The 25434-nt window shown below is 44.4% G+C and overlaps 2 protein-coding genes across 2 annotated transcripts in view; one reads left to right on the forward strand and one right to left on the reverse strand.

Moving 5' to 3' along the window:
• STYXL2 (serine/threonine/tyrosine interacting like 2) overlaps positions 1–16816 on the reverse strand; it is a 53083-nt gene extending 36267 nt beyond the window's left edge. Inside the window, exons 1-2 of the mRNA XM_045165976.1 lie at positions 16659–16816; positions 15866–15991 (exon numbers count right to left, since the gene is read on the reverse strand). Coding sequence (XP_045021911.1) covers positions 15866–15975 — 110 coding nt within the window. The 5' untranslated portion in view covers positions 15976–15991; positions 16659–16816. The remainder of the gene's footprint in view (positions 1–15865; positions 15992–16658) is intronic.
• Positions 16817–19471: 2655 nt separating this feature from the next.
• The window catches only part of GPA33 (glycoprotein A33), a 56472-nt gene continuing 50509 nt past the window's right edge, over positions 19472–25434 (forward strand). Inside the window, exon 1 of the mRNA XM_006057301.4 lies at positions 19472–19673. Within this exon, the coding sequence (XP_006057363.4) occupies positions 19631–19673 (43 nt within the window). The 5' untranslated portion in view covers positions 19472–19630. The remainder of the gene's footprint in view (positions 19674–25434) is intronic.

A 25434-nucleotide genomic window follows, 5' to 3' on the forward strand; every position in this document is an offset into this window, starting at 1 on the left:
AAGAAGACAAAAAAAAAAAATTATTGTCTTAAGTCATAACATTTTGGGGCAATCTGTTAGGCTGCAGGAGATGACAGCAACAACACCATTTCAAGGACTAAGTAAGTAGTCAATTTGGAGCAAATGCCAAGGCATTCTTCTCCCTGATAGTAATACAGAACCTAGTAAATACCAGTGGCTGACCTCAATTTGTTGCAGTTGGGAGGCAACAATAAAATAACACCAATATGAAAGTAAGCTCTAACACTGTTCCAGCCCCTAGTGATATTTTGGGCCCAGGACTCAGGGCAGTCTCAGTTTTTGTAAAAATTGGAATATAATTGCTCTACAATGTTTGTTTCTGCTACAACAAAGTGAATTAGCCATATGTATATGAATTAGCTATATATCTGTACATGTGTCCCTTCCTTCTTCAGCCTCCCTCCCACCCTACCCCCAACCCACCCCTCTGGGTCATCACAGAGCTGAGCTTCCTGTGCTATACCACTGCTTCCCACCAGCTATCTGTTTTACACATAATCGTTTGTGTGAATGTTGTCCTGGGCTCCCTTCCCCCCGTATGTCCACGTCTGTTCTCTACATCTGCATCTAAATCCCTGCCCCACAAATGGGTTCATCTGGAGCTGGAGGAATCAGGCTCCTTGACTCCAGACCATAATAGAAAGCTACAGTCATCAAGACAGTATGGCACTGGCACCAAAACAGAAATGCAGACCAATAGAACAGGACAGATAGCCCAGAGATAAACCCATGCACCTATGGCCATCTTATCTTTGACAAAGAAGGCAAGAATATACAATGGGGAAAAGACAGCCTCTTCAATAAATCGTGCTGCGAAAACTGGACAGCTACAGGTAAAGGAATGAAATTAGAACACTTCCTAACACCATACATAAAAATAAACTCAAAATGGATTAAAGACCTACATGTTAGACCAGAAACTATAAAACTCTTAAAGGAAAACATGGGCAGAACACTGTATGATATAAATCACAGCAAGATCCTTTTTGACCCACCTCCTAGAGTAATAAAAATAAAAACAGAAATAAACAAAAGGGACCTAAAGAAACTTAAAAGCTTTTGCACAGCAAAGGAAACCATAAGCAAGGTTAAAAAATAACCCTCAGGATGGGAGAAAATACTTGCAAACAAAGCAACAAAGGATTAATCTCCAAAATATATAAGCAGTCTCAGTTTTAACATAGCAACATTTCATAAAACTAGATTCAGAGTCTTAAATTTTATATAAATTTGAGTCACATTTCCATTTCAATGATATTTATTAAGCGAGTTTTACTTTTTTATTTATTAATGCATAAGGTGCATGCAGACTCAGCTGTGTTGACTCTTTGTGACCCCACAGACTATATTTCACCAGACTCCTCTGTCCATGGGACTTCCCAGGCAAGAATACTGGAGTGGGTTGCCGTTTCCTTCTCTAGGGGCTCTTCTCGACCCAGGGACTGAACCCGTGTCTCCTGCACTGCAGGCGGATTCTTTACCACTGAGCTATCAGGAGAGCCCTTATTTATTAATTGTTAATAAAATAATTGTCTTGTTTCTTAAGGGTCAGTATTATTTTAAAATGAGATTCGAGTTGATGAGGGGGATCAAATCAAAACCTTGAAAGGGTAATTAGCCAAGAATTCTCGTGTTACTCTGGGGATGATAAGGACTTCTTCCTAGCATGGCCCCTCATTCTCCCAGAGATCTGTTTTCTTTGTTCCTCTGCAGGTCTCCAGGGCTCTGCATTCAGGGAGGTGACAGGCACAAACTGAAAAGAAACACAGGAGAAGCCCTCACCTGTCAGGTGTGCAGAAAGACCCGAGTCAGGAGCTCAGCAGGTGGTGTCCCCCGGGATCCCCACCAGGTACTCTTTCTTCGAGCCTTTGATCCTGGCATTTTCCCTAAACAATGTTGACTTCAGAGCGTGTGGATTTGATTTCACATGACAAATACCAGGAACTAACAGCCTGTCCTAAATATACTTAAACTCTGAGGCTGTACATTTGATAGGGGAGTATTTGAAATTAAAATCTGAAAATAGAAATGGTGGAGAAACATTCTTCATTCTTGTTGGTGGTAAAGACTGAACTCCAGCTCATGAGTCAGTGAATCTGAGAAATCATTTGAAGACGACCCAGTACACTTTTGAGAAGTTGGAGGTTTTATGATTGAGAAAAGAGGGAAGTTATGCTCAAATGCCCCTCCCCTACCCCACAATGCATCTGTTTTGACTGCTGATGCAAAAATTCAAGCTGCAGTAAACTCAGCTCAGCATCCTCCAGTGTTAAGGAAGGATGTAAATTCCAAGTGCTTTATGAGTTAACCTGTTACGAGAGGAGGAGATGGAAACATAACAGTCCTCAGACTATTTGGTGGAGACACAGTTTACTGAGTCTAATAAAGAAGGTGTGTGGGTAGGACTTGAAATGACCTGAATGGAGAACAAGTGTCCCAGCGGCATTGTGAAGCTGCTCTTATTTTCTACTGAGAAGCAGGACTGCAGAGAAAGAAAGGAGGAAGGAGGCTGAGATCTGGACAAGTGGCCCTGTTTATATTTGCAAGGTCAGTGAGACAGCGGCTCTAGAGGTTTTGATTTATGTCTGTACCTCCACCCGCATGCCTGAGATGGAGTGGGATGACACAGTGTGATTGGAAAGCAGCAAGGGCTGGCTGCTCAGAAAGGCTGGCAGGGAAGCAGAGGCGCTAGGATCGATATACACCTCATCATAGGATCAGGAAGCAGCAGCTAAAGAGCCTTGAAGGTGAATTGAAGATAAATAATAAAGCAGAGTTTGATGGACTTCCTAACCAAGAGCAGAGATGGGGGCAGCTTTCTTTAAATCGGTGTTTTTCAAAATTGCAGACTGTGACCTATTAGTGTATCATAAAATCAATGGGTCGCACCTAGCATCTGGAAAAGAAAAGAAAAAAAAAGAATAGAGAATGGTACCATCCATTTTAAAGATAAATACAATTTTTGAAACCTTTTTAAAATTTACACAAACCTATATGCATATGCTGTGAGTAAATGGTATGTCCCACTGTGGATTACAGTTGACAAAGTTTGTAAGCCAGTTCTTTAAATCAGTTGCCAGGTTGTCAAGACCCAAAATGGAGTGGAATTGGGATCCTTCAACCCTGACCCCCTTACAGCTGGTCACTTCCTTTCAGTGAGTCCCTTGGAAATGAAATGGAGGCAGAGGCCCCGGAGAGGGTGTCTTCCTTGATTTGGCTTTTGCAAAAAAGGAACAGATTTCTGGGCTTCAGTGAAAGTGACCATACAGGCAAAGTTCAGGCTCCAAGGAAGACGAGAAGTCACCAAAGCAAATCTATTTTTAGCAAGCTGCTTCTAGCAAGCTTTGTGAAAGAGGCATGGCAGAAAAATTTTCATGGGAAAAGATATATAAAAGAGCAAGGGTGTATGGGAGGAGCCATTTCCCAAGGACGCATGACCAGGACACACAGACCTGACGTGCCATGCCCCTGTCTCTTGCCACCCCCCCCCACCAGACATGCAGGCCTCAAGATAAGAGGGGCAAGCAAAGCACAGCTACGGAGCTATGCTGAGAGAGAAGGGGAAAATGCCACCGAGAGAGGCAGCCTGACCAGATCAGTGGGAAGTTCCAAAACACTGCAAAGGCTTGAAAAATCAGATCTGAAGTCAGAGCAAGAAATGGATTTTTGACTTGGAAAAAAATTAAGGAAAACAGAAAAACATTATTCAAATTAGAATAATAGAAGGATAAAGAAGTCTGATCTTTATTTGGAAAGGAAGAGAAAACGGGTCATAGCTGAGGAGGAAGAGAAGCAGCAGATGTAGACTCCAGACCCTCTGTGTGGGCAGGCTTGGCGGGCAGCAGCCTCCTGTGACGGAGGGCCTGTCTGGAGGTTGGTTTGCATCGCAAGCACACCAGTTCTTCAAACTGCGGGGTTTACTGGGGAGGTTTGATGGAGGTTATGGATATGGGTGAAGGCTCCACCAGGTGGCCCCACTGCATATGGGGTTTTACATTTTAATGTTAACTCATGAATTACCTCAGGAAATTTGCCGAGATGGAAAATGGGTGACTAGCTACAGGTTTTCCTCCAGAGAAAGTGACACACAGCAGCTAGTTTAGAATTTAAGGTGTTTGAGGTCAGGGTCTAACTCAGGCAAAAATAGAAGACTTGACACCTCTCTCTACTGTCTACACCCCTTTCTCAGGTTCTTTACTCACCCAGGGATGAGATTTGCAGATGAGGCTGGGAATGTTAAGACTCCCTGCTGGGACAGCAATCACACTTCATCCCCGAATGAACTCTGCCCTGTTGGCTGTGCCTGTTTGCAGCACTAGTTGGACTTTTGCAAATCTCTCTCCTGGTTCCACAGAACAGAATACCGTTGTATTGCCCCGGGGCTGGATCTAAAGTTACAATGGGTTGAATGATGGCCCCACCAAAGATATATCTCCCAGAACCTGCGAATGCAAGCCTTTTTGGAAAAAAGATTGTTGCAGATTAGTTAAGTCAAAAACCTTGAGAAGAGACTATCATGGATTCAGTTCGGTTTAGTCGATCACTTGTGTCCGACTCTTTGAGACCCCATGGACTGCAACACTCCAGGCTTCCCTTTCATCACCAACTCCTGGAGCTTACTCAAACTCAGACTTTGAGTTGGTGATGCCATCCAGCCATCCCAACCTCTGTCATCCCCTTCTCCTCCTGCCTTCAATCTTTCCCAGCATCAGGATCTTTTCAAATAAATCAGTTCTTCACATCAGGTGGCCAAAGTATTGGAGCTTCAGCTTCAGCATCAGTCCATGAATATTCAAGATTGATCTCCTTTAGGATGGACTGGTTGGATCTCCTTGCAGTCCAAGGGACTCTCAAGAGTCTTCTCCAACAGCACAGTTCAAAAGCATCAGTTCTTTGGCGCTCAGCTTTCTTTATAGTCCAACTCTCACATCCATACATGACTACTGGAAAAACCATAGCTTTGACTGCTGCTGCTGTTGCTAAGTCGCTTTAGTCATATCCGACTCTGTGCGACCCCATAGATGGCAGCCCACCAGGCTTCCCATCCCTGGGATTCTCCAGGCAAGAACATTGGAGTGGGTTGCCATTTCCTTCTCCAATGCATGAAAGTGAAATGTGAAAAGTGAAAGTGAAGTCACTCAGTTGTGTCCGACCCTCAGCGACCCCATGGACTGCAGCCTTCCAGGCTCCTCCATCCATGGGATTTTCCAGGCAAGAGTACTGGAGTGGGGTGCCATTGCCTTCTCCTAGACAGACCTTAAAGTAATGTCTGTGCTTTTTAATATGCTGTCTAGGTTGGTCATAGCTTTTCTTCCAAGGAGCAAGCTTCTTTTAATTTCATGGTTGCAGTCACCATCTGCAGTGATTTTGGAGCCCCCCAAAATAAGGTCTCTCATTGTTTCCACTGTTTTCCATCTATTTGCCATGAAGTGATGGGATCTGATGCCATAATCTTAGTTTTCTGAATGTTGAGTTTTAAGCTAACTTTTTCACTCTCCTCTTTCACTTTCATCAAGAAACTTTTTAGTTCCTCTTCACTTTCTCCCTTAAGGGTGGTGTCATCTGCTTATCTGAGGTTATTGATATTTCTCCTGGCAATCTTGATTCCAGCTTGTGTTTCATCCAGGCCAGCGTTTCTCATGATGTACTCTGCATATAAGTTAAATAAGCAGGGTGACAATATACAGCCTTGACGTACTCCTTTCTTGATTTAGAGCCAGTCTGTTGTTCCATGTTCAGTTCTAATTGTTGCTCCTTGACCTGCATACAGATTTCTCAGGAATCAGGTAAGGTGGTCTGGTATTCCCATCTCTTTAAGAATTTTCCGCTGTTTGTTGTGATCCACACAGTCAAAGGCTTTAGTGTAGTCAATGAAGCAGAATTAGTTGTTTTTCTGGAACTCTCTTGCTTTTTTAATGATCCAATGGATGTTGGCAATTTGATCTCTGGTTCCTCTGCCTTTTCTAAATTCAGCTTGAACATCTGGAAGTCCACAGTTCAACATGTACTGTTGAAGTCTGGCTTGCAGAATTTTATGCATTACTTTACTAGTGTGTGAGATGAGTGCAATTGTGCGGTAGTTTGAACATTCTTTGATATTGCCTTTGTTTGGGATTGAAAGGAAAACTGACATTTTCCAGTCCTGTGGCCACTGGTGAGTTTTCCAAATTTGTTGGCATATTGAGTGCAGCACTTTCACAGCATCATTTTTAAGGATTTGAAATAGCTCAGCTGGAATTCCATCACCTTCACCAGCTTTGTTCATAGTGATGCTTCCTAAGGCCCACTTGACTTCACATTCCAGGATATCTGACTCTAGGTGACTGATCACACCATTGTGCGTATCTGGGTCATGAAGGTCTTTTTTTTTGTACAATTCTTCTGTGTATTTTTGCCACCTTTACTGAATACCTTCTCCTTCTGTTAGGTCCATGCTATTTCTGTCCTTTATTGTGCCCATCTTTTCACGAAATGTTCCCTTGGTATCTCCAATTTTCTTGGAGAGATCTCTAGTCTTTCCCATTCTGTTGTTTTCCTCTATTTCTTTGCACTGATCACTGAGGAAGGCTTTCTTATCTCTCCTTGCTAATCTTTGGAACTCTGCATTCAAATGGATATATCTTTCCTTTTCTCCTTTGCCTTTAGCTTCTCTTCTTTTCTCAGCTATTTGTAAGACCCCCTCAGACAACCATTTTGCCTTTTTACATTTCTTTTTCTTGGGGATGGTCTTTATCACTGCCTCCTGTACCATGTCACAAACCTCCATCCATAGTTTTTTAGGCACTCTGTCTATCAGATGTAATCCCTTGAATCTATTTCTCACTTCCACTGTATAATCATAAGGGATTTGATTTAGATCATACCTGAATGGTCTAGTGGTTTCCCCTTCTTTCTTCAATTTAAGTCTGAATTTGTCAATAAGGAGTTCATGATTTGAGCCACAGTTAGCTCCCGGTCTTCTTTTTGCTGACTGTATAGATCTTCTCCATTTTGGCTGCAAATAATGTAATCAATCTGATTTCAGTATTGACCGTCTGGTGATTCCACCTGTAGAGTCTTCTCTTGTATTGTTTGAAGAGAGTTTTTGCTATCACCAATGTGTTCTCTTGGCAAAACTCTATTAGCCTTTGCCCTGCTTCATTTCATACTTCAAGGCAAAATTTGCTTGTTACTCCAGTATCTGTTGACGTCCTACTTTTGCATTTCAGTCCCCTATGATGAAAAGGACATCTTTTTGGGGGTGTGAGTTCTAGAAGGTCTTGTAGGTCTTCATAGAACCATTAAACTTAAGCTTCTTCAGCATTACTGGTTGGGGCATAGACTTGGATTACTGTGATATTGAATGGTTTGCCTTGGAAATGAACAGAGATCATTCTGTCATTTTTGAGATTGCATCCAAGTACTGCATTTTGAACTGTTTTGTTGACTGTGCGGCTACTCCATTTCTCCTAAGGCATTCTTGCCCACAGTAGTAGATATAGTGGTCATCTGAGTTAAATTCACCCATTCCAGTCCATTTTAGTTTGCTGATTCCTAAAATGTCAATATTCACTCTTGCCATCTCCTGTTTGGCCACTTCCAATTTTCCTTGATTCATGGACCTAACATTCCAGGTTCCTATGCAGTATTGCTCTTTTCCGCATCAGACCTTGCTTCCATCACCAGTCACATCCACAACTGGGTGTTGTTTTTGCTTTGGCTCTGTCTCTTCATTCTTTCTGGAGTTATTTCTCCACTGATCTCCAGTAGCATATTGGACACCTGCCGACCTGGGGAGTTCTTTCAGTGTCCTATCTTTTGTCTTTTCATACTGTTCATGGGGTTCTCCAGGCAAGAATACTGAAGTGGTTTGCCATTCCCTTGTCTAGTGGACCACATTTTGTCAGAACTCTCCACCATGACCCATCCATCTTGGGTGGCCCTATACTGGAGTAGGTAGCCTATCCCTTCTTGAGCAGATCTTCCTGACCCAGGAATCGAACTGGGGTCAACCTGCATTGCAGGCAGATTCTTTACCAACTGAGCTATGAGGGAAGTCCATTCATGGAATAGGGTAGACCATAAATTCAGTGGCAGATGTCACTTAAAAAGAACACAAGAGCTGTAAGAGTTATTTATATATTCTGGAGATTAATCCTTTTGTCTGTTGTTTCATTTGCAATTATTTTCTTCCATTCTGAGGTTTGTCTTTTAATGTTGTTTATTATTTTCTTTGCTGTGCAAAAGCTTTTAAGTTTGAGTAATTTACATTTTTTTTTTTTTTAATTTTCCTTACTTTAGTCATAGAGGACCCTGGTGTGATGTATGTCAAAGAGCATACTGCCTATGGTTTCCTCTAAGACCTGTGGCTAACTCATGTTGATGTATAGCAGAAACCAACACAACATGGTAAAGAAATTATCCTCAAATTAAAAATAAATAAATTTATATGTAAAAAAAGGACACAAGAGAAGACAGAGACAAGACGACCATATGAAGACAGAGGCAGAGGTTGGAGTCACACTGTTGCAAGCCAAGAAACTCCTAGAGCCAACAGAAGCAAGGCAGAGGCAAGGACAAAGTCTTCCCTGGATTCTTTGGAGGGAGGGTGTCCCTGCCAGCACCTGGATCTCAGATTTCTGGCCTTTAAAACTGTGAGAGAATATATTTGTGCTGTGTGCGTGTGTGTGGTTTTTAAGCCACTCAGTTTGTGGGAATTTGTTACAGAAGCCCTAGGAAACTAGCACTGAGACTCTGCTGGTGGGATATTTGCTCTTCCACACATAACTTAATTTAAAAAAGGCTCAAGCTTTTAGCTAAAGTGATAAAACAAGGAGGATGGAATTTCAGGCATTTATTAAGTACAGGGAGGATTGTTCAGACTTGGGTGATGATCTGTTGCTTAGAATGGGCTTCCCAGGTGGCTCAGTGGTAAAGAATCCACCTGCTAATGCAGGAGATATATGTTATATTGTAATAATGTAGGTTATATATTATATATAATATAAATAGTATATATTTTACTATATTGTTTAATTTCTGTCACTAGGTAAAACTGATATCCCAGTTTTATGACTATGTTATTTATATAGGCTTTCGTGACTAGAAAGTGGCAGAGCAGAGCTGACCTTAATATTGACCTTAATTACACCATTTTCACTCTTCCCCCATCACTATATAGGCTCCTAGAAGAGAGTTTTATTAATAATTCTCTTTCCATAGCTTTAAAAAACCCACAGTTTTATTTAAGGTATAATTGTTACACATACAGCACATATTTAAAATGTACAGACTGGTAAAGTTTGATATACAAATAAATGAGATCATTACCATAATCAAAATTGTGTGGTTTCTCTTTTACTGGGTTTTGAGAGTTTTTTAAATGTATATTTTGGGTATGAGCTCATTATCAGATATGTGATTTTCATTTTTTTCTCCCAGTTTGTGAGTTGCCTTTTCATTTTTAACGATGCTGTAGATACTCACCTGGGCTAGTTTAAGCCTGGTTCTGCACAGCGCAGTGGGCTTGACTGGGTGATGACTCAAAAGTCAGTGCGGCTGCACTAGTTTATACCTCAGATTTTATGATAATTGCAGGAAGGGATAGTCTGTGAAGTGTTACTGTGTGTTTGACTTTCTTGAACATTTCTGAAAAGGGCTAGTTGATTTAGGATCAGCTACTAAAAACCAACTAAAAACTAAGGAGTATACTGTGGAGAAGGAAATGTCAACCCACTCCAGTATTCTTGCCTGGGAAATCCCATGGATAGAGGAGCCTGGTGGGCTATAGTTCATGGAGTCGAAAAAGAATTGGACATGACTCAGTGACTGAACAACACCAACAAAGGAGTATACTGTACACAAACCAAAAGGGGCTTTGAAACCAAATTGATTTAGGGAGTCACTTGGCTCAGAGGTTAAAGCGTCTGCCTGGAATGCGGGAGACCTGGGTTCGATCCCTGGGTCGGGAGAGGAAATGGCACCCTATTCCAGTACTCTTGCCTGGAAGATCCCCTGGAGAAGGAAATGGCATCCCACTCCAGTACTCTTGCCTGGAGAATCCCATGGACACAGGAGCCTGGTAGGCTGTAGTCCATGGGGTCACAAAGAGTTGGACGCGACTGAGTGACTTCACTTCACTGAGAGCCCAGAGAAAATGTGCTCTCTCTGTGGGACCTTACTTTTCAGGAGTTCAGCCCTTTTCATAGGTAAGTGGGGCTTTCAGGTTGAGCCTGTTTTTGTCTAGGAGGGGGACTGGCAGCTGGAATGACTAAGAACTGGATGCTGCTGGGAGTCTGTATTAATCAATGTTTGTGTCCTGCTGCCAGCTCACTTTATGTGAGACTCTGGAACTGGCAGAACCAGCTCTCCCTGCGGTGACCCACCTTCTGCTTTCACACCTGGCACTCACTGATCGCCCTCTCCAGCCAATGACCTCAGAAGCTCAGTCACACCACAGTGACAGGCACTTAATAAAACACCTAGGTCAGTATTTTAAAATATTCACCAGACTTTATTTATCTAGCCTACTATTAATTAGACAGTTCTTCATGTTGCTCAAACATTCTATATTCTTAATGACTGTTAGCTGCTAAAGCATTCTAGTATTAGTACTTCTCTTCCGGTGCACATATATACTTACTTCTGTTAAGTATGTATCAGGAATGAGCCTGCTGGGCCATAGGACAAGCATGTGTTTAGATACTGCTGCTGCTGCTAAGTCGCTTCAGTCGTGGCCGACTCTGTGCGAGCCCATAGATGGCAGCCCACCAGGCTCCCCTGTCCCCGGGATTCTCCAGGCAAGAACACTGGAGTGGGTTGCCATTTCTTTCTCCAATGCATGAAAGTGAAAAGTGAAAGTGAAATCGCTCAGTCCTGTCTGACTCTTAGTGAACCCATGGACTGCAGCCTACCAGGCTCCTCCGTCCATGGGATTCTCCAGGCAAGAGTACTGGAGTGGGGTGCCATTGCCTTCTCCTGTTTAGATACTAGGAAACAATTTTCCATAGGGTTGTACTAATTTACCCTCTTACCAGCAATGAACAGGAACATCTTGTTTGCTTCACATCCTCATTAATATTTGCTATTGTCAGTGTTTAATTTTAGGCAGTCTGGTGAGTATCGTACTATTGAACTGTGGTTGTAATTTGAATGTCTGTCATCCATATATTTCAATATATCCCATCCCACTTGCTCCTTGTAAGTGTCACCTTGATGCCTCTCCAGGGGGGTGGTGGAGTTTATGTTGTCTCCTTTTGAATATTTGTTTCATGTGACTTTCTTTCTGAGGCTAGATCAGGAAAATCAATGAACTTCCATGCTATTCTCTTAGATACTAACTCTTGAAATTTCTACTGTGTATTTTGTCTTTAATGATTTCTAGCTTAACTCTGCAATGATTAGAGAACATGTTTTATATGATTTCAAGCATTAAAAACTTATTGATATACATATGACCCAATGCATGTATGAACTTTTTGGTTAAAAATTCCATGTGCACATGATAAGAATCTATCTCTTGCAATTGTTGGGTATATATTCTATAAATGCAAATTAGGTTAATTTTATTTATTGTTTTATTTACATTTCTTATATTTTTGATTTTTTTTTTGCCTCATTCTATCAGTTGCTGAGATTGTGTGTTTTAAAATGTACATTTGACTAAGATTGTGAATTTTACTTTTTCTTCAGTTCTGTTAATTCTTTGCTTTACATATTTTGAGGTTACTTTATCAGATCCTAGAAATTTTAATAATTTAAATGAATATAATATATAGCAATTTTGATTATTCTGAAACTTTAAGGTTTTCTTTGTTTGCTATCAATAAATCACTTCACTGGCTTGCTTCTAGCCAGTGTTGGCAATTACAGCAGTGGGTACTTTCTGAAGAAGGCCACGATGTATCCCATCCCACTTGTTCTCCCTACAACGTGACCCTAATACACCTTCAATGGAATGGTAGAGTCTGTGTTGCCTCCTCTGAACTTTGGTGGTCCTCTCTGTGACTTCTGAGGGTAGATCATGAAAATCAATGCACTTTTGTCCTATTGTCTTGGAATTCAGCTCCCAGGCTCTGAGAAAGCCCACAGTGACCCACTTGGACAGATCATATGAAAAGACCATGTTAGGTATTCAGGCCAATTGCCTAACTGAGGTCTTGACCTCAAGCGCCAAACATGTGATGATGCCTCTCTGACACCAGCTCCCAGCTCTTGAGTCACCGCAGGCTAAAATTTATCCCCAGTCTCCAAGTCTTTTTAGCTGAGGCCCCAGACATCCTGAAACAAACAAGCCACACTACTGTGCCTATCCAGATTCCAAATAATGAACATAATAAAATGGCTATTTTATGACACTAAGTTTTGGAGTTATGAACAATAGTAACCAGAACAGTGTAGTATAAGTTTTCTATCTTTTGTTCACCTTTGTACATCTTTATTTTTGAGTGTGTCTCTTGTAAAAAGTATGTAGGCTTGTGAAAAAATTGAGTCTGCCAATTTTTGTTTTTTAATTGAAGTATTTAGTCTGCTGTGCTGTGCTTAGTCACTTAGTTGTGTCTGACTCTTTGCAACCCCATGGACTGCAGCCCGCCAGGCTCCTCTTTCCATGGGGATTCTCCAGGCAAGAATACTGGAGTGGGTTGCCATGCCTTCCTCCAGGGGATCTTCCCACCTCAGGGGTCAAACCCAGGTCTCCTGCATTGCACGCTGATTCTTTACCATCTGAGCCACCAGGGAAGCCCAAGAATACTGGAATGGGTAGCCTATCCCTTCTCCGGGGGATCTTCCTGACCCAGGAATCAAATGGGAGTCTCCTGCATTGCAGGCGGATTCTTTACCAGCTGAGCTAACAGGGAAGCTGACGTATTTTAGCTTATATATGTTTAAATAACTACTTATATATTTGGGTTTAAATCTTCCATCCTACTATTTTCTTACTATCAATTATGTTTTTCCTGTATTCTTTTTTCTCTTACCTTCTTTTGGATTGATTACATTTTATTATTGCATCCTTATACATTCTAAATAACTTTGATCCTGAACTTCCTACTCAAATTTAAAGTTTCAGATAATCTCTCAAGATATCTGTCATTAAGCTGAGAGAGTGAGGCACGTACACCAGGAATCAGAGAAATAAATTAGGATTGAAAATTATATCTGAGAAAGAACTATGGGTGTGATTTCTGGCACATGGAGTTGTCTGGTTTCTGTAAATCAGAAACCAATTAAACTTTTGAAGGGATAACATTTTCTAAGAAGTCATGACTCTTAAAAGGCCTTTGGGTGGTATAAGCCTTAAAACAGCCCTTGGACCTCCAAGTTTCCATAAGCAGGACAAGTCTGCAAAAGTTACGCAGCGCTCAAGGAAGAGACCCTCTTCAGCTTCATTTCAGATGTGGCTGTGGAGGATAACAGACAAGGAAAAAGGCCCAGGGGATGGAGCTAAAAGCCGCAGAGAACAACAGACCAAGAATGCCACCCTGAGAGCCACATCAAGGTCACACCTAGGAGATCTCTCCACTTCTGGGGCAAAGCCACACTCAACAGGGTCATTATTTGTAAGGGCTGATGGCTGCTGTGTCCCCTACTCCTCCTTTCATTAGATGGAAGGCTTTTTTTTTTTTTTGGTAGGGCCGGGGGCTGTTATCCTGGTCAGACCATGAGGAGCTGCATTCAGCCCCGAAGTGGACAGGGCATACTTTCCAGAGAACCCAGCCTTTGAACTTTGCAGCAATTGGTAAATGGGATTTCAGGCTGTTTCCCTGGGAAGGCAGTAAGTGTGGTCTAAGAGTGTGAAAAAGGAGACATGAATATTAACTGCCTTGAGAGACTACAGTGACTGAGCCTGCTGTGTGTTAACAAGCCTACTTCTTTTTCCTGGGTTCATGGACCATTCCCTTACAAGAAAGCGTGGCATTGCTGAGTTCTAGCCAATGGAATCTGGTCACACAGAGTCAGACACGACTGAAGCAACTTGGCATGCATGCATGCATTGGAGAAGGAAATTGCAACCCACTCCAGTGTTCTTGCCTGGAGAATCCCAGGGACAGAGGGGCCTAGTGGGCTGCTATCTATGGGGTCGCACAGAGTGGGACAGGACTAAAGCGACTTAGCAGCAACAGCAGTGCTTAGTCGCTCAGTTGTGTCCGACTCTGTGCGACCCCATGGACTGCAGCCCACCAGCCTCCTCTGTCCATGGGGATTTGCCAGGCAAGAATACTGGAGTAGGTTGCCATGCCTTTCTCCAGGGGATCTTCCCAACTCAGGGATTGAACCCAGGTCTCCAGCATTGCAGGCAGATTCTTTACCAGCTGAGCCACCACGGAAGCCCAGGAATACTGGAGTAGATAGCCTATCCCTTCTCCAGGGGATCTTCCCTACCCAGGAATCAAACAAGGTCTCCTGCATTGCAGGCTAATCCTTTACCTGCTGAGCTACAGGGAAGCCAGTATGATTGGAAGCAAAAGGGCCATTTTCAGGCCTGGCACATAAAACCCTCCTGAGAGATTCTCCATTTTGTCTCAAGACTGATGAACACAGTCACTTTAGAAGTCAGGGCTTACGGTGGAGGATCTACAAGACAAAAGTAGCCTCAGTTCCTGAATCACTGCTCAGGTACCTGTTCTGAAACAGACCTGAGTGAAAAAAAAAACGTCCATTTGCTATAACAGTGGTCATTACTCCAACTACTACACGAAGCCATCACTTACCCTAACCACACATAAAATTACCTATGCTTTGTCTGGTGGCATAGAGAGGGGAGGACAGTATTTTAAATCTCTCAATCCTGACAGTTTTTCTAAGTGGGAACATAAGCCTGAACTTTAAGGGAAAATCCCTGAAGCTCCATCTGGCCAATGTGGTCTGGCCCACTATGGTGACGAGCACCTACATTTGCTCCCATCTCACTCCAAAGGGGAAGCCTGTTGAGCCCCAAGAAGCCGGAACCAACAAGACCCCAAGAGGCCCGAGGAAAAGGAAAGTCATGCAGCATCAGAGATGCTCTGATGTGAATTTACCTTGAAATATTCTAAGTCTTTTCTTCCCTTTTTCTAGATAAGGAGACATAGGCTCAAAAATTAAAGTGATTCTTCACTTAAAATTTGGTGACAGAGTTAAGATTAGAAGTCAGGTCCCCTACTATTATTTGTAGCAAAAGAAAAAAGAAAAGGCATACACACAACTGCTTTAGCAAGCAATTAAGTATTTCTTTGTTGCTTTATGGTTTTTCTTAAAATTTGTATGCAAATTTTTCATTCTACATCATCATATATCCTCAATGATTTTATATAAAAGAAGCTTTAAAATTAATTGTCACAAAATAAAGAAAACCCTCCAGGAAGCACACTTCCCAGTGGAAAGACACAGCCTGATCACAGATACAAAATTACCTTAGTGCTAGAATTTGATGTCTTAAGGGCGTCTTCTTGTCTTGATGCCTTCTCTTATCTATGATCTACGGTCTATCATCCCCATTCCAGCCTTATTTCCCTCCTAGGGAAAAAAGTACGATCATCCAGGGACACCTGCCAAATTTCTACTCACCCTTTGAGGTTCAAGTCCAGCATCATCTCCTCTAGGAAGCCTCCTATGAACCTTCCAAGCCCAGGTGATCCTTTCCTTCCCCACATCAACTAGACCCTAAGCATGCTAATTCTAGCGCTTACCATGCTGTGTTGCAATGTATCTGCAAGTTTTTTCTTCCATAAACTATAACACATAAAAAATTTGCAAACACTGTTTGCTGAATGAATGAACTTAAGGCTGTGGCTGTAGGCTCCCTGGGGTCCACTCGTCATCACGCTCCCTAGCACACTTCCATTATGGCTGGAGGAAGGCCCGCACTCAGCAAGTGTACACTTACTGGCTGGGGGAGGGGCTCCGGAGGTACCGGGCCTGTACAGCCCTCACGTTGGCTTCATCCTCTTCACTCGGGACTACCTGCTCCTCTTCTGGGTCCCCACTGGTTGCCATGACAGCCCGTCAGTCTCTGTAGGTTTAGCATGAATAAGGCAGTTAGAAAACCTAGTTCTGGAGGTTGTGTGGGGGTGAGGGGTGTGTTGGTGATGTCATCTCAATGGAACTAGGGATGGGAAAGTCACCACATGTTAATCGCCTGGTGGGAAAACAACTCATGAGGAAAACCCAGTCAGACTTGATTCAGCTACTGTTATCAGGACACCAAAATGCACACTCGGCTGGCCATGTAAACACTCCACCCAGTCCACCTTGGAGTCATGAAATTTAAGAAGTGATACCTTGGCTTCTTCCACAGGTGCCAGCAAGAAAGCAGTGAGGGGAGTCCGAAGTTTGCCTTAACTATAGCTTATGCTGAACATATTTGTATTCCCCAGACCAGAGAGGTCCTTCTCTGAACCTTCTCTCTGAACTTTCTCTGAACACACACTCTCTCTCTCCCACTCTCACACACACACCTTTTGTCTCTACTGGGAAGGTACCTTCTTCAGCGACTCTAACCAAGGCCACAGGAGCCACTGCCTTTGACTCAGGAGCCATCCCACAGCTTATTAAAGAACCTGAGACCCCCCCAGGAGCTGGTCCCAGACGAGGCCGGGCCCTGACACTCAGGAAAGAGCTGCTGCCCTTTTGGTTGTAAGTCCTGGGCTCACAGGACAAAGTGAAGGGAGAACACTCACCGCTGATCTGCCTGTATCTCCACACCAAGAGGGCAGCCACCCAGAGGCTGAGGGGCCCAGACAAAATGGCCAGAGACTCCGACCAGTGAGAGGGACCTCCCTCCTCTCTCCAGTCTCCTTCTCTGAGGGGCAGGACAGCTGTTCACAGGAAACCTTAGCTGCCTGCTAAATTTAGCCTCTGGCCCCTCAGCCTGGCAGATCTCTGAGAGGAAGGCACGCAGGCTCAGGACTCAGACCCAAACGTGGGCCCCACTTAACTCTTTCCCTCCTGGCTGCTTCTTTGGAAACTGACCTTGAGCCGCAGAATTGGGAGAAGTCACGCTTCACAGAGTGGCCTCAAGAACAGGTTTACTTTGGGCTCTCTCTCCATGCCTCCCTGCCTGGGGCTGCCTATGCAGAGTGCTTCCAGAAGATAATCTAAAGCCAAGGATCTAGAAGAATGAAGTAAACTGTACTTTAACCCTCTGTCAGCAGATATATAGAATGGGGAGGATCCTCTGATAGATGTTGGGAGAGCACCATGGTGAGACTAAGGGGCACTAACTGCCTGTGGCCAGGACTCCATTTCTTTTCAGAAGTATGACTCTGGATAGTGAACTGGGCAGTCGTGCACCCCCTCCACAACCCCGTCCCACACTCAGCCCATATCATCCCTGGGTGATATAAACACCCCTTGAGCTTCATGAACTTCAAATGAGTTCATAATCCATCCTACTCCACTACACCAACTCCCACCAACATTACAATCAAAACAAAGCCCAGTAACCCAATAGTTCATTCCCGCACCCTGTACATTCTGTAATGACCCCTATCCCTTCGTCCAGCCATCTGCCCATTTGTCTGCTGCTGCTACTAAGTCGCTTCAGTCTTGTCTGACTCTGTGCAACCCCATAGATGGCAGCCCACCAGGCTCCCCCGCCCCTGGGATTCTCCAGGCGAGAACACTGGAGTGGGTTGCCATTTCCTTCTCCAATGCATGAAAGTGAAAAGTGAAAGTGAAGTCACTTGGTCGTGTCCGACTCTTAGCAACGCCCATTTGTCTACCCATTCACAAATATGTACTGATATCCACTATGCATCGGGCTCTGATGTGACCAAAGTAAGACACTTAAATGGTGTTTCCTCCCAGCTAGGCTGAATAATGCCTGGGGCATAGTATCATTAACAATTGGCCAAACAAATGAATGACCTCATAGTTTATTAGGAGGGATGAGACACAGACCAAAAATAGCTCAAGCGCAAGGCAGAATGTAGTTTGTTAGTATCCTAAGAGAGATCCAGAGTGCTGTGTGAGTTCAAAGGAGGGAGAGAGCCCTTCTGACTGAAGAAGTCAGGAATGGCTTCACGAAAGAACAGATAATACACGAACCGGGCTTTAAAGCACATATTGCATCACAACAGCAGATATGGTGAGGGGAGGATTTCCAGAGGGGACGACATGGAAAAAGTTTTAGGGTAGCAAAAATTAATTTCACATAGTGATGAGAGCTTTGAAGAAAGAAAACAAGGTTGAGTGCAGAGACTTGGCAAAGCTGGGATGGGAGCATCTTTGGATAGAGTGGTTCAGGAAGGCATCTCTGGAGAAGCACATGGCATCACCACTGACCAGTTGCCAAACCACTGTCCTGGGCATCAAAATAGGGGCTCGGTGAGTGGCTGCTGAAGAATGGAACAAGGACTACAATGGAGTACCCATGGGGGTTCAATGTACCTCCAGACTTCAAGGCTCCATGAAGATGAAAAATGGTATGAGAGAGAGGTGAGATGAAGGAGGGAGGGATGGAGAGTGGGATGGGAATCAGGCAGGGAGCTGAAGAGGGCCATCAGGTGGACAGACCGCCAGCATAAGGAAGCAGACGGTGGAGGGGAGGGGAGAGAGAGAAAAGGGAGAGCGAATATACCAAAAAGTGGCTGCAGATAAAGACGGGACCACTCAGGAGGAGAGGATGGCAGAGGGCCTCTGTTTTCTTTATAACCTTAGTCACCATCCCAAACTCACAGACGGTGACATTGGAATCACTAGCAGAGTGGACTGAAAATCAGAAGACTACTTGCTGGCTATATGACCATAGATAACCCATTTAACTTCTTTGAGATATAGATACCTATCTGTAACATAGAAAATCAAAGTACTAATTTTCCCACTGCGTTCTGACCACCCAGTCCAAGGTGGGTCCTTCCACGGCCACAGTTTCATTACCTATGTCTTTTTCTAAGTCATGCTCCCCATAGTACTGGTGATCTTTAAGTGGGGTGACCAAGCATCTCAGTTTCCCTAAGACAGAGACATTCCTAGGACGTAGGGCCTTCTGTTTTAACAGTGGGGCAACTCCAAGCAAACTGGATGAATTGGTCATGGTATTTCTGGCTGTCTTGATTGTATACTATTTTCCTCCTCAGTCAGATTAGCAGTTCTTTGGGATAGAGACTTCTGGTCTTCCTCATGACTGTGTCTCTAGCATGATGTGGGGTGGGGGGAAATGACAAGGAAGGGAAGCAGAGGAACAGATCATAATATGTCTTGCAGTGTTTCGGCAATTGTGGCCAACACCCTTCTTTTATTGACTTTGAAACCCTTCCTCTGAGATAGTTTCCCTTTATATTACAGGTGGCAACTTCCTATCTCATATAGGTAAACCTGCATTATAGTGAGAAGCCCAGGACTTTGCTCACCTGCTAAATGGAGAGAAGGCAGGAGAAGGAACTGACGGGCTGAAGGAGGTTCCTCTTGGGGCCTTAGGTGGAGTGGGTGGGGCTGGAGTCTAGTCCCACAGGTGAGCTCACCTGTCAGTCCAGCTGCGGGGTGGGACATGGGGGCCAAGCCGGGCAGAGGTAGAGGAAGGGAGGACTGACCGAAGGCTGGGCTGGGCCGGGCCAGAGGCCACTGTAGCTTTAACCAGTCAGCCCAGACTGATTCAAGACAGGAGCCCACCAGTGCCAGGCTGGACGTGGGGCAGAGAGGAAGCCAGACTATGGAGGGGAAGATACAGCCTGTGCTGTGGGGGCTTTGTGCAGGTGAGTGGTGTCCAGGGGTGGGCAAGATAGGGGCTGAATGCTGAGGGTCTCCCAGACACCCCCAGGGAGGGCCTCAAATGACACAGTGTATTCCCTCTGGGCAGAATGACATGTTGAGTTGTTGAAAAAGCAGGTTCCAGGCCAGAATCAGAATTGTTTAATTCTCATATTAGTCGGACACGACTGAAGCTACTTAGCAGCAGCAGCAGCAGCAGTAGCAGCATATTAGTAAATAAAATTTGAGCCCATTTCTGGAATGAAGAATTCATAAGAGTCTCAAAACTATATTTTCTGATTCCAAGTCAAATCATCAGATCAAATATATTAATAAAATCTGAAAATTAGGACAAAATATTTAAAATCAGGGTTTTTAAACCCCAGAAAGGCCAGGATATGTGGATCCAGGATTTGTGTTCACTACCTGAGATTTTGGAGGAGGAAATGGCAACCCACTCCAGGAATCTTGCCTGGGAAATCCCATGGGTAGAGGAACCTGGCAGGCTACAGCCCATGGGGTTGCAAGAGTCGGACACAACTTTCCAACTAAACCACCAATACGTGAGATTTTAGCCATTGCCTTAAAACCAGAGAAAGAGGCACTGGTGAAAGTGGTAACATCTGTATCACATATATGGAAACTGAGGCAGAGAGACACTACTACTCACCCAATATAATTTACAGAGCGAGAGAAGACTAAGCAAAAACAAAGAGAAAAACAACCAATTAGAAAGGCTCTTTCCAAAGGTCAAAGCTCTTTAGCTCTCTTTGTACTCTGGTCGTTGAAAACGCAGAACATGGGGAAACTCCACATAATAAAAAACAGACATTCATTAATATAATGGTAGACTCCAAATCAGGTGCTAAATAGCAAAGTCACTGTGTGGGGATCCATGGAGGGTCTATGGGTTAGGACGGAGGTCTTGGCATTAGACTCCTGGGAACTGACAGAAAGTAGAATGAGCAAGGAATTTGAGAGATAAGGGTTGGGGGAATTTTAGGAGTTGACCGTGCTGAGAATCTCATCAGCTTGCGATTTATTTATTTATTTTAAAATTTGGCCATATTTTAAAACTAAAAATATTGTTTTTCTTTGAATGAAAGATTCTTTAAATTCTGTAGTGTTTACAATTGTCAAATATTTCACATACATGATTTTATATAATCCCACAATAACCCTTTCTTCTCCTACTCCTATCTTGCCCCTTCTCTCTTCCCTCTCCCCACTGGTAACCACTAGTTTGTTCTTTATATCCATGAATCTGCTTTTGTTTTTTCATTTTATTCATCTGTTTGTGGCATTTTTTAGATTCCACATGTGATATCATACAGTGTTCGTCTTTCTCTGTATTAGCTTGCAATTTAGAAATTATTGTGGGCTTCAGGGATCTAGCAAGACTACGGTGTGTTGTTGAATCCAAGTTCATGTGCCCCATGTACAATGAGGCTAAATAAACTGAAATACTGGAGTGTGAAAGAGAAAGTTTTACCGCAAGGGCCATAATAGGAGAAGGGGTGGCTCATGCTCAGAAGACCTAAAGTCCCCATGAGTTTCAAGAAAGTAGTTTTAAAGGCCAGGTGAGGAAGGAGAGTCACAGGATGTGTGATCAGCTTGTGCACAATTTTCTGTTTGGCTGGTGGTGAGGTAACAGAGTGGTGTCACAGGGGTTGACATCCCTCTCAGGCTCCAGTAGCTCTGGAGGCTGCATGCTCATGATCACTAAGTACTTCCTTCCATTTGGTAGGGGTTTCAGTAACTCTAAAACAACCCAGGAAATGTGGATCAGGTAGTGCTGTCCAGGTTCTTCAGGGAGGAGCTAAACATTCTGTTACTGCTATATGGCTAGTTTACTGTTTAAATTCTTACCAGTTTTCCTGCTCCAACTGCTACTTTTGCATTCACTCTTGATTCAGACTTTTATGACTCAGGGTAGGCCTGGGAGACCACAGCTTTTCCACAAACAAGGGGCAGGCAGAGGACATGCGGAGAAGGAACTGTCCTGGGCAGTCCCATAGGGTCCTGCGCAGTTACAGGAGGAGGTGAAGAGTTCTGCCAGGAAACTTGGGAGCCCTAAGACCTGGGAAGTGGAATGGAACAGGGTCTGATTTAGGGTTCACTTTTCCGCTTCTAGAGGCAAGCTCCAAACCAGTTGGCCTGCCAGCCCAGGGTGGTTCTCCCAGGTCCCCAGGTTTCCCCAGGTTCCCCTTCTTTCCCCATCTCTCCAAACGCAATCTTGAAGCTGTTGATTGCTCGGGAGGGTCTGGTCAAACTCGGAGGCCCTGCCAGAAGGCCCATCTGTCTGGGGCAGAGGGGCCCTCGTCATCAGGCTAGAGGGCCTACTTGGTTCATTCTTTAACCCAAACAGCTCTTTACCAAGCACATAGTTTGTGCAGGAAACGCAGGAGTGAGGGGTCTGGAATGAACTGCAGTCATCAGGGAATCTGTCTCAGCCATCACATCCAGACCCGAATGACGTGCTTCAAGTCTCAAGGGTAGGAGGCTAAGAGGAAATGACCACCCTTTCTGGGCTGGGCCAGCGACCTCTGATCCTCTTCTCCAGAGCCTAGAAGTCTCTCTCATGCCTTGCCTCCTCCCCTACACACCCCTGCATTTGCAGTCTGGCTGCAACCTGAAAGCCATGCACGAATAAAAAGAAGGGATTTGGGCTTAGGGAAAAAATAACCCAAAACAAAACAGACCGAAAAGTGGCCCTAACTGTGAACAGCCTTGAGCAGTACATTTCACCTCTTCCTGTGAGAAGGCATGTGACCCCTGGGTGAACTCATCCAGTGGAACCAGTTCTTGGGATTGTGTTCAGACACACTGATAGAGTGTTCTGCCTCCATCCACTTCCCTCCACCCTCCAAGTCTGGCACCAGGGGCTCGTCACCTTTGCCTCCATCCTTTATACTAAGGGGAAGGGGCTGGAACAGTGGAGCCATGGAAGCCGGGCTTGGTGGCTAGCTCTGGGTATATGTTTGCCAAGTGGAAATGTTTGTGGGTGAAATAGTCATTTCCATGTGTAAGCGAGCAATAAAGGCCTTCGAAAGTCAAACATAAAAACTGTTGGGTGACACTCCCCACCATGAGGAGGAACAGGGAAATTAGGGAGGGCTTTCTGGAGGAGGTGGGGATTCAGCTGGATTCCAGAGGACCTACTGGCTTTCCCTGTTGTTCTGTTCTTCACCTGAACTTGCTCAGTAACCACTAAAATTTTGCTGATGTCTTGGGCAGAGTACCATAACAGAATGAATGAAAACAGGCCCCAGGACTCATCGGACTTTGGGGAATCAGAATAAAATCACATTAGGTCATATGATGGAGAAGGCAATGGCACCCCACTCCGGTACTCTTGCCTGGAAAATCCCATGGACAGAGAAGCCTGGTAGGCTGCAGTCCATGGGATCGCTAAGAGTTGGATATGACTGAGCGATTTCACTTTCCCTTTTCACTTTCATGCACTGGAGAAGGAAATGGCAACCCACTTCAATGTTCTTGCCTGGAGAATCCCAGGGACAGGGGAGCCTGGTGGGCTTCCGTCTATGAGGTCACACAGAGTCGGACACGACTGAAGTGACTTAGCAGCAGCAGCAAAAGCAGGTCATATGAAGGGTATGCAAACAGAAGGTGGTGCATTCAAGAATTTAAAAACAGCACTTAAACCTACTAAAAGTCAGTATGACAATCCAAAAATGTCAGTGACACAATACCTCCCCCTCCCTGGCAGATGCTCCCACCCGCTTATCCTCTCATGTCACAGGCACTCAAGAAGGGCAGGCCCTCTTCCTTAACTGACTTTGCTGCTGCTGCTGCTGCTGCTAAGTCGCTTCAGTCGTGTCCGACTCTGTGCGACCCCATAGACAGCAGCCCATCAGGCTCCCCCGTCCCTGGGATTCTCCAGGCAAGAACACTGGAGTGGGTTGCCATTTCCTTCTCCAGTGCATGAAAGTGAAAAGTGAAAGTGAAGTCACTCAGTCATGTCCAACTCTTCGAGACCCCATGGACTGCAGCTTACCAGGCTCCTCTGTCCATGGGATTTTCCAGGCAAGAGTACCGGAGTGGGGTGCCATTGCCTTCTCCTAACTGACTTTAGCTTGAGGCAAATTAGTTGCCTCAATAAATCTCAGTTTCCTAATCTGTGAAATGGAGAGGGCAACCTATAATGTATAAAAATGCACATTTTACCTCCCATTTGGTTATTAGAGATAGCAAATGAGGTTGTCAATGTAAAGACCCTGGATCAGTGCCTGCCATATAACAAGCATTCAATAAATGCCTGTTATTATTATTGTTGCTGTTATTAGTGTGGGCAAGTGTAAATTATAGGAAAGTAACTAGACTTTGATGATCAACTGTCTGATCACTCTGACCTGGCCGACATCTGCCAAGAGATTGAGAGTCACTGTGGATGAAAGATTTTCATCCACCCTCCCAAAGGCTGCTAGAGAAAATGCTCCAACTTGTGTATAAGACCAAAGCTCTTCCACTCTGGGAATTTTTTCAGCCACCAGACTCCATGAAAGACTTGATATAGTAGAAGGTACAGCTGCAGGAAAAGAGAGGCATAAAGAGGAGTCCACCAAGGGGAAAAAAGTCTCTGAGACTCTGCCCAGAGTCACTAAAATCTTTGAAGACTTGATAAAAAACATAACCAAACAAAAAGCCCTACCTTCCTAGAACTAGAGGAAACCTCAGAGCTTAAGTTAGAAAAGCAGGAAGTACTGCTTTTCACCAAGAAATAAGGGACTCTATCATCCTGAAATATTCAAGATGAGAAAATTTTTTTTTTTCCTCCTCCATCTAAAAAAAAATTTCAATAAGCTCATGGATGATTCATCCATGATGGGTTTTTGTTGGGAACTATTAATAAGTTTCAAATTTCCTATCTTTGTAAAGTTGATCATGCCATTTTAGAACCCTCCCCCAGGGGCCTTTGTTAGAGCTACAGTCCCCAGCAGGAGACTTTTCCTCCATGACTTAGATTTGCCCACTCTGAAGTACCATGCTCCTGTTAGTCACACAGGCTTGGGCAGCTTCCCGAGACCCTCCCTGTCAGAGGGTGGCGTATCTTCGCCTCGTGTCCCTTGCATCTCTAAGTCCACACAGTGGCCTGGTCGACTCTGAGGTTTACAGGGCTCAATCTCAAACATGTACAAAGATGAGAACCAGATAAGTGGCCTTGTGCCAGTTCATCTTGACCCCATGAGTGCGTGCTTAGTAGCCCAGTCATGTCCAGCTCTTTGCAACCCCATAGACTGTGGCCTGCCAAGCTCCTCTGTCCAGGGGATTCTCCAGGAAAGAATACTGCTGTGGGTTGCCATTTCCTCCTCCAGGGTATCTTCCCGACTCAGGGATCGAACCTGGGTCTCCTACATCTTCTGCACCGCAGGCAAATTCTAAGAGAGTGGCCTTGTGCCCAGTCCATCTCCACTTTAAGAGGGTGGTATTCAGACCACAGCCAGTAGTGTTGGCCATCAAGTACACTGCAAGATGGCCAGGCTGGCCTTTTATCTCCTCCCCGGCTCTAAGCCCTGTTGCCACACCTGATCCCAGGGTGTGACTCACACCTGGAGCCTGGGGAGGGCCTGCTGCTGCCTGAGCACAAGTCAGAAGCCAGTGCTCACAGGGAGGGCTCGTGTGCCTGGGGAATTACACTTTCTGCCTGTCAGAGACGAGATCAGATTAAAATGCCCCAGTCCCAGCTCCAGCCTTGAAGTGGGAAGAATGCAATGAATGGTCACCCTAAGTGTGGTATGTGTGCAA

This window comes from Bubalus bubalis, chromosome 6 (genome assembly GCF_019923935.1).
Source record: "Bubalus bubalis isolate 160015118507 breed Murrah chromosome 6, NDDB_SH_1, whole genome shotgun sequence".
In the NCBI taxonomy this organism is placed as follows: domain Eukaryota; kingdom Metazoa; phylum Chordata; class Mammalia; order Artiodactyla; family Bovidae; genus Bubalus; species Bubalus bubalis.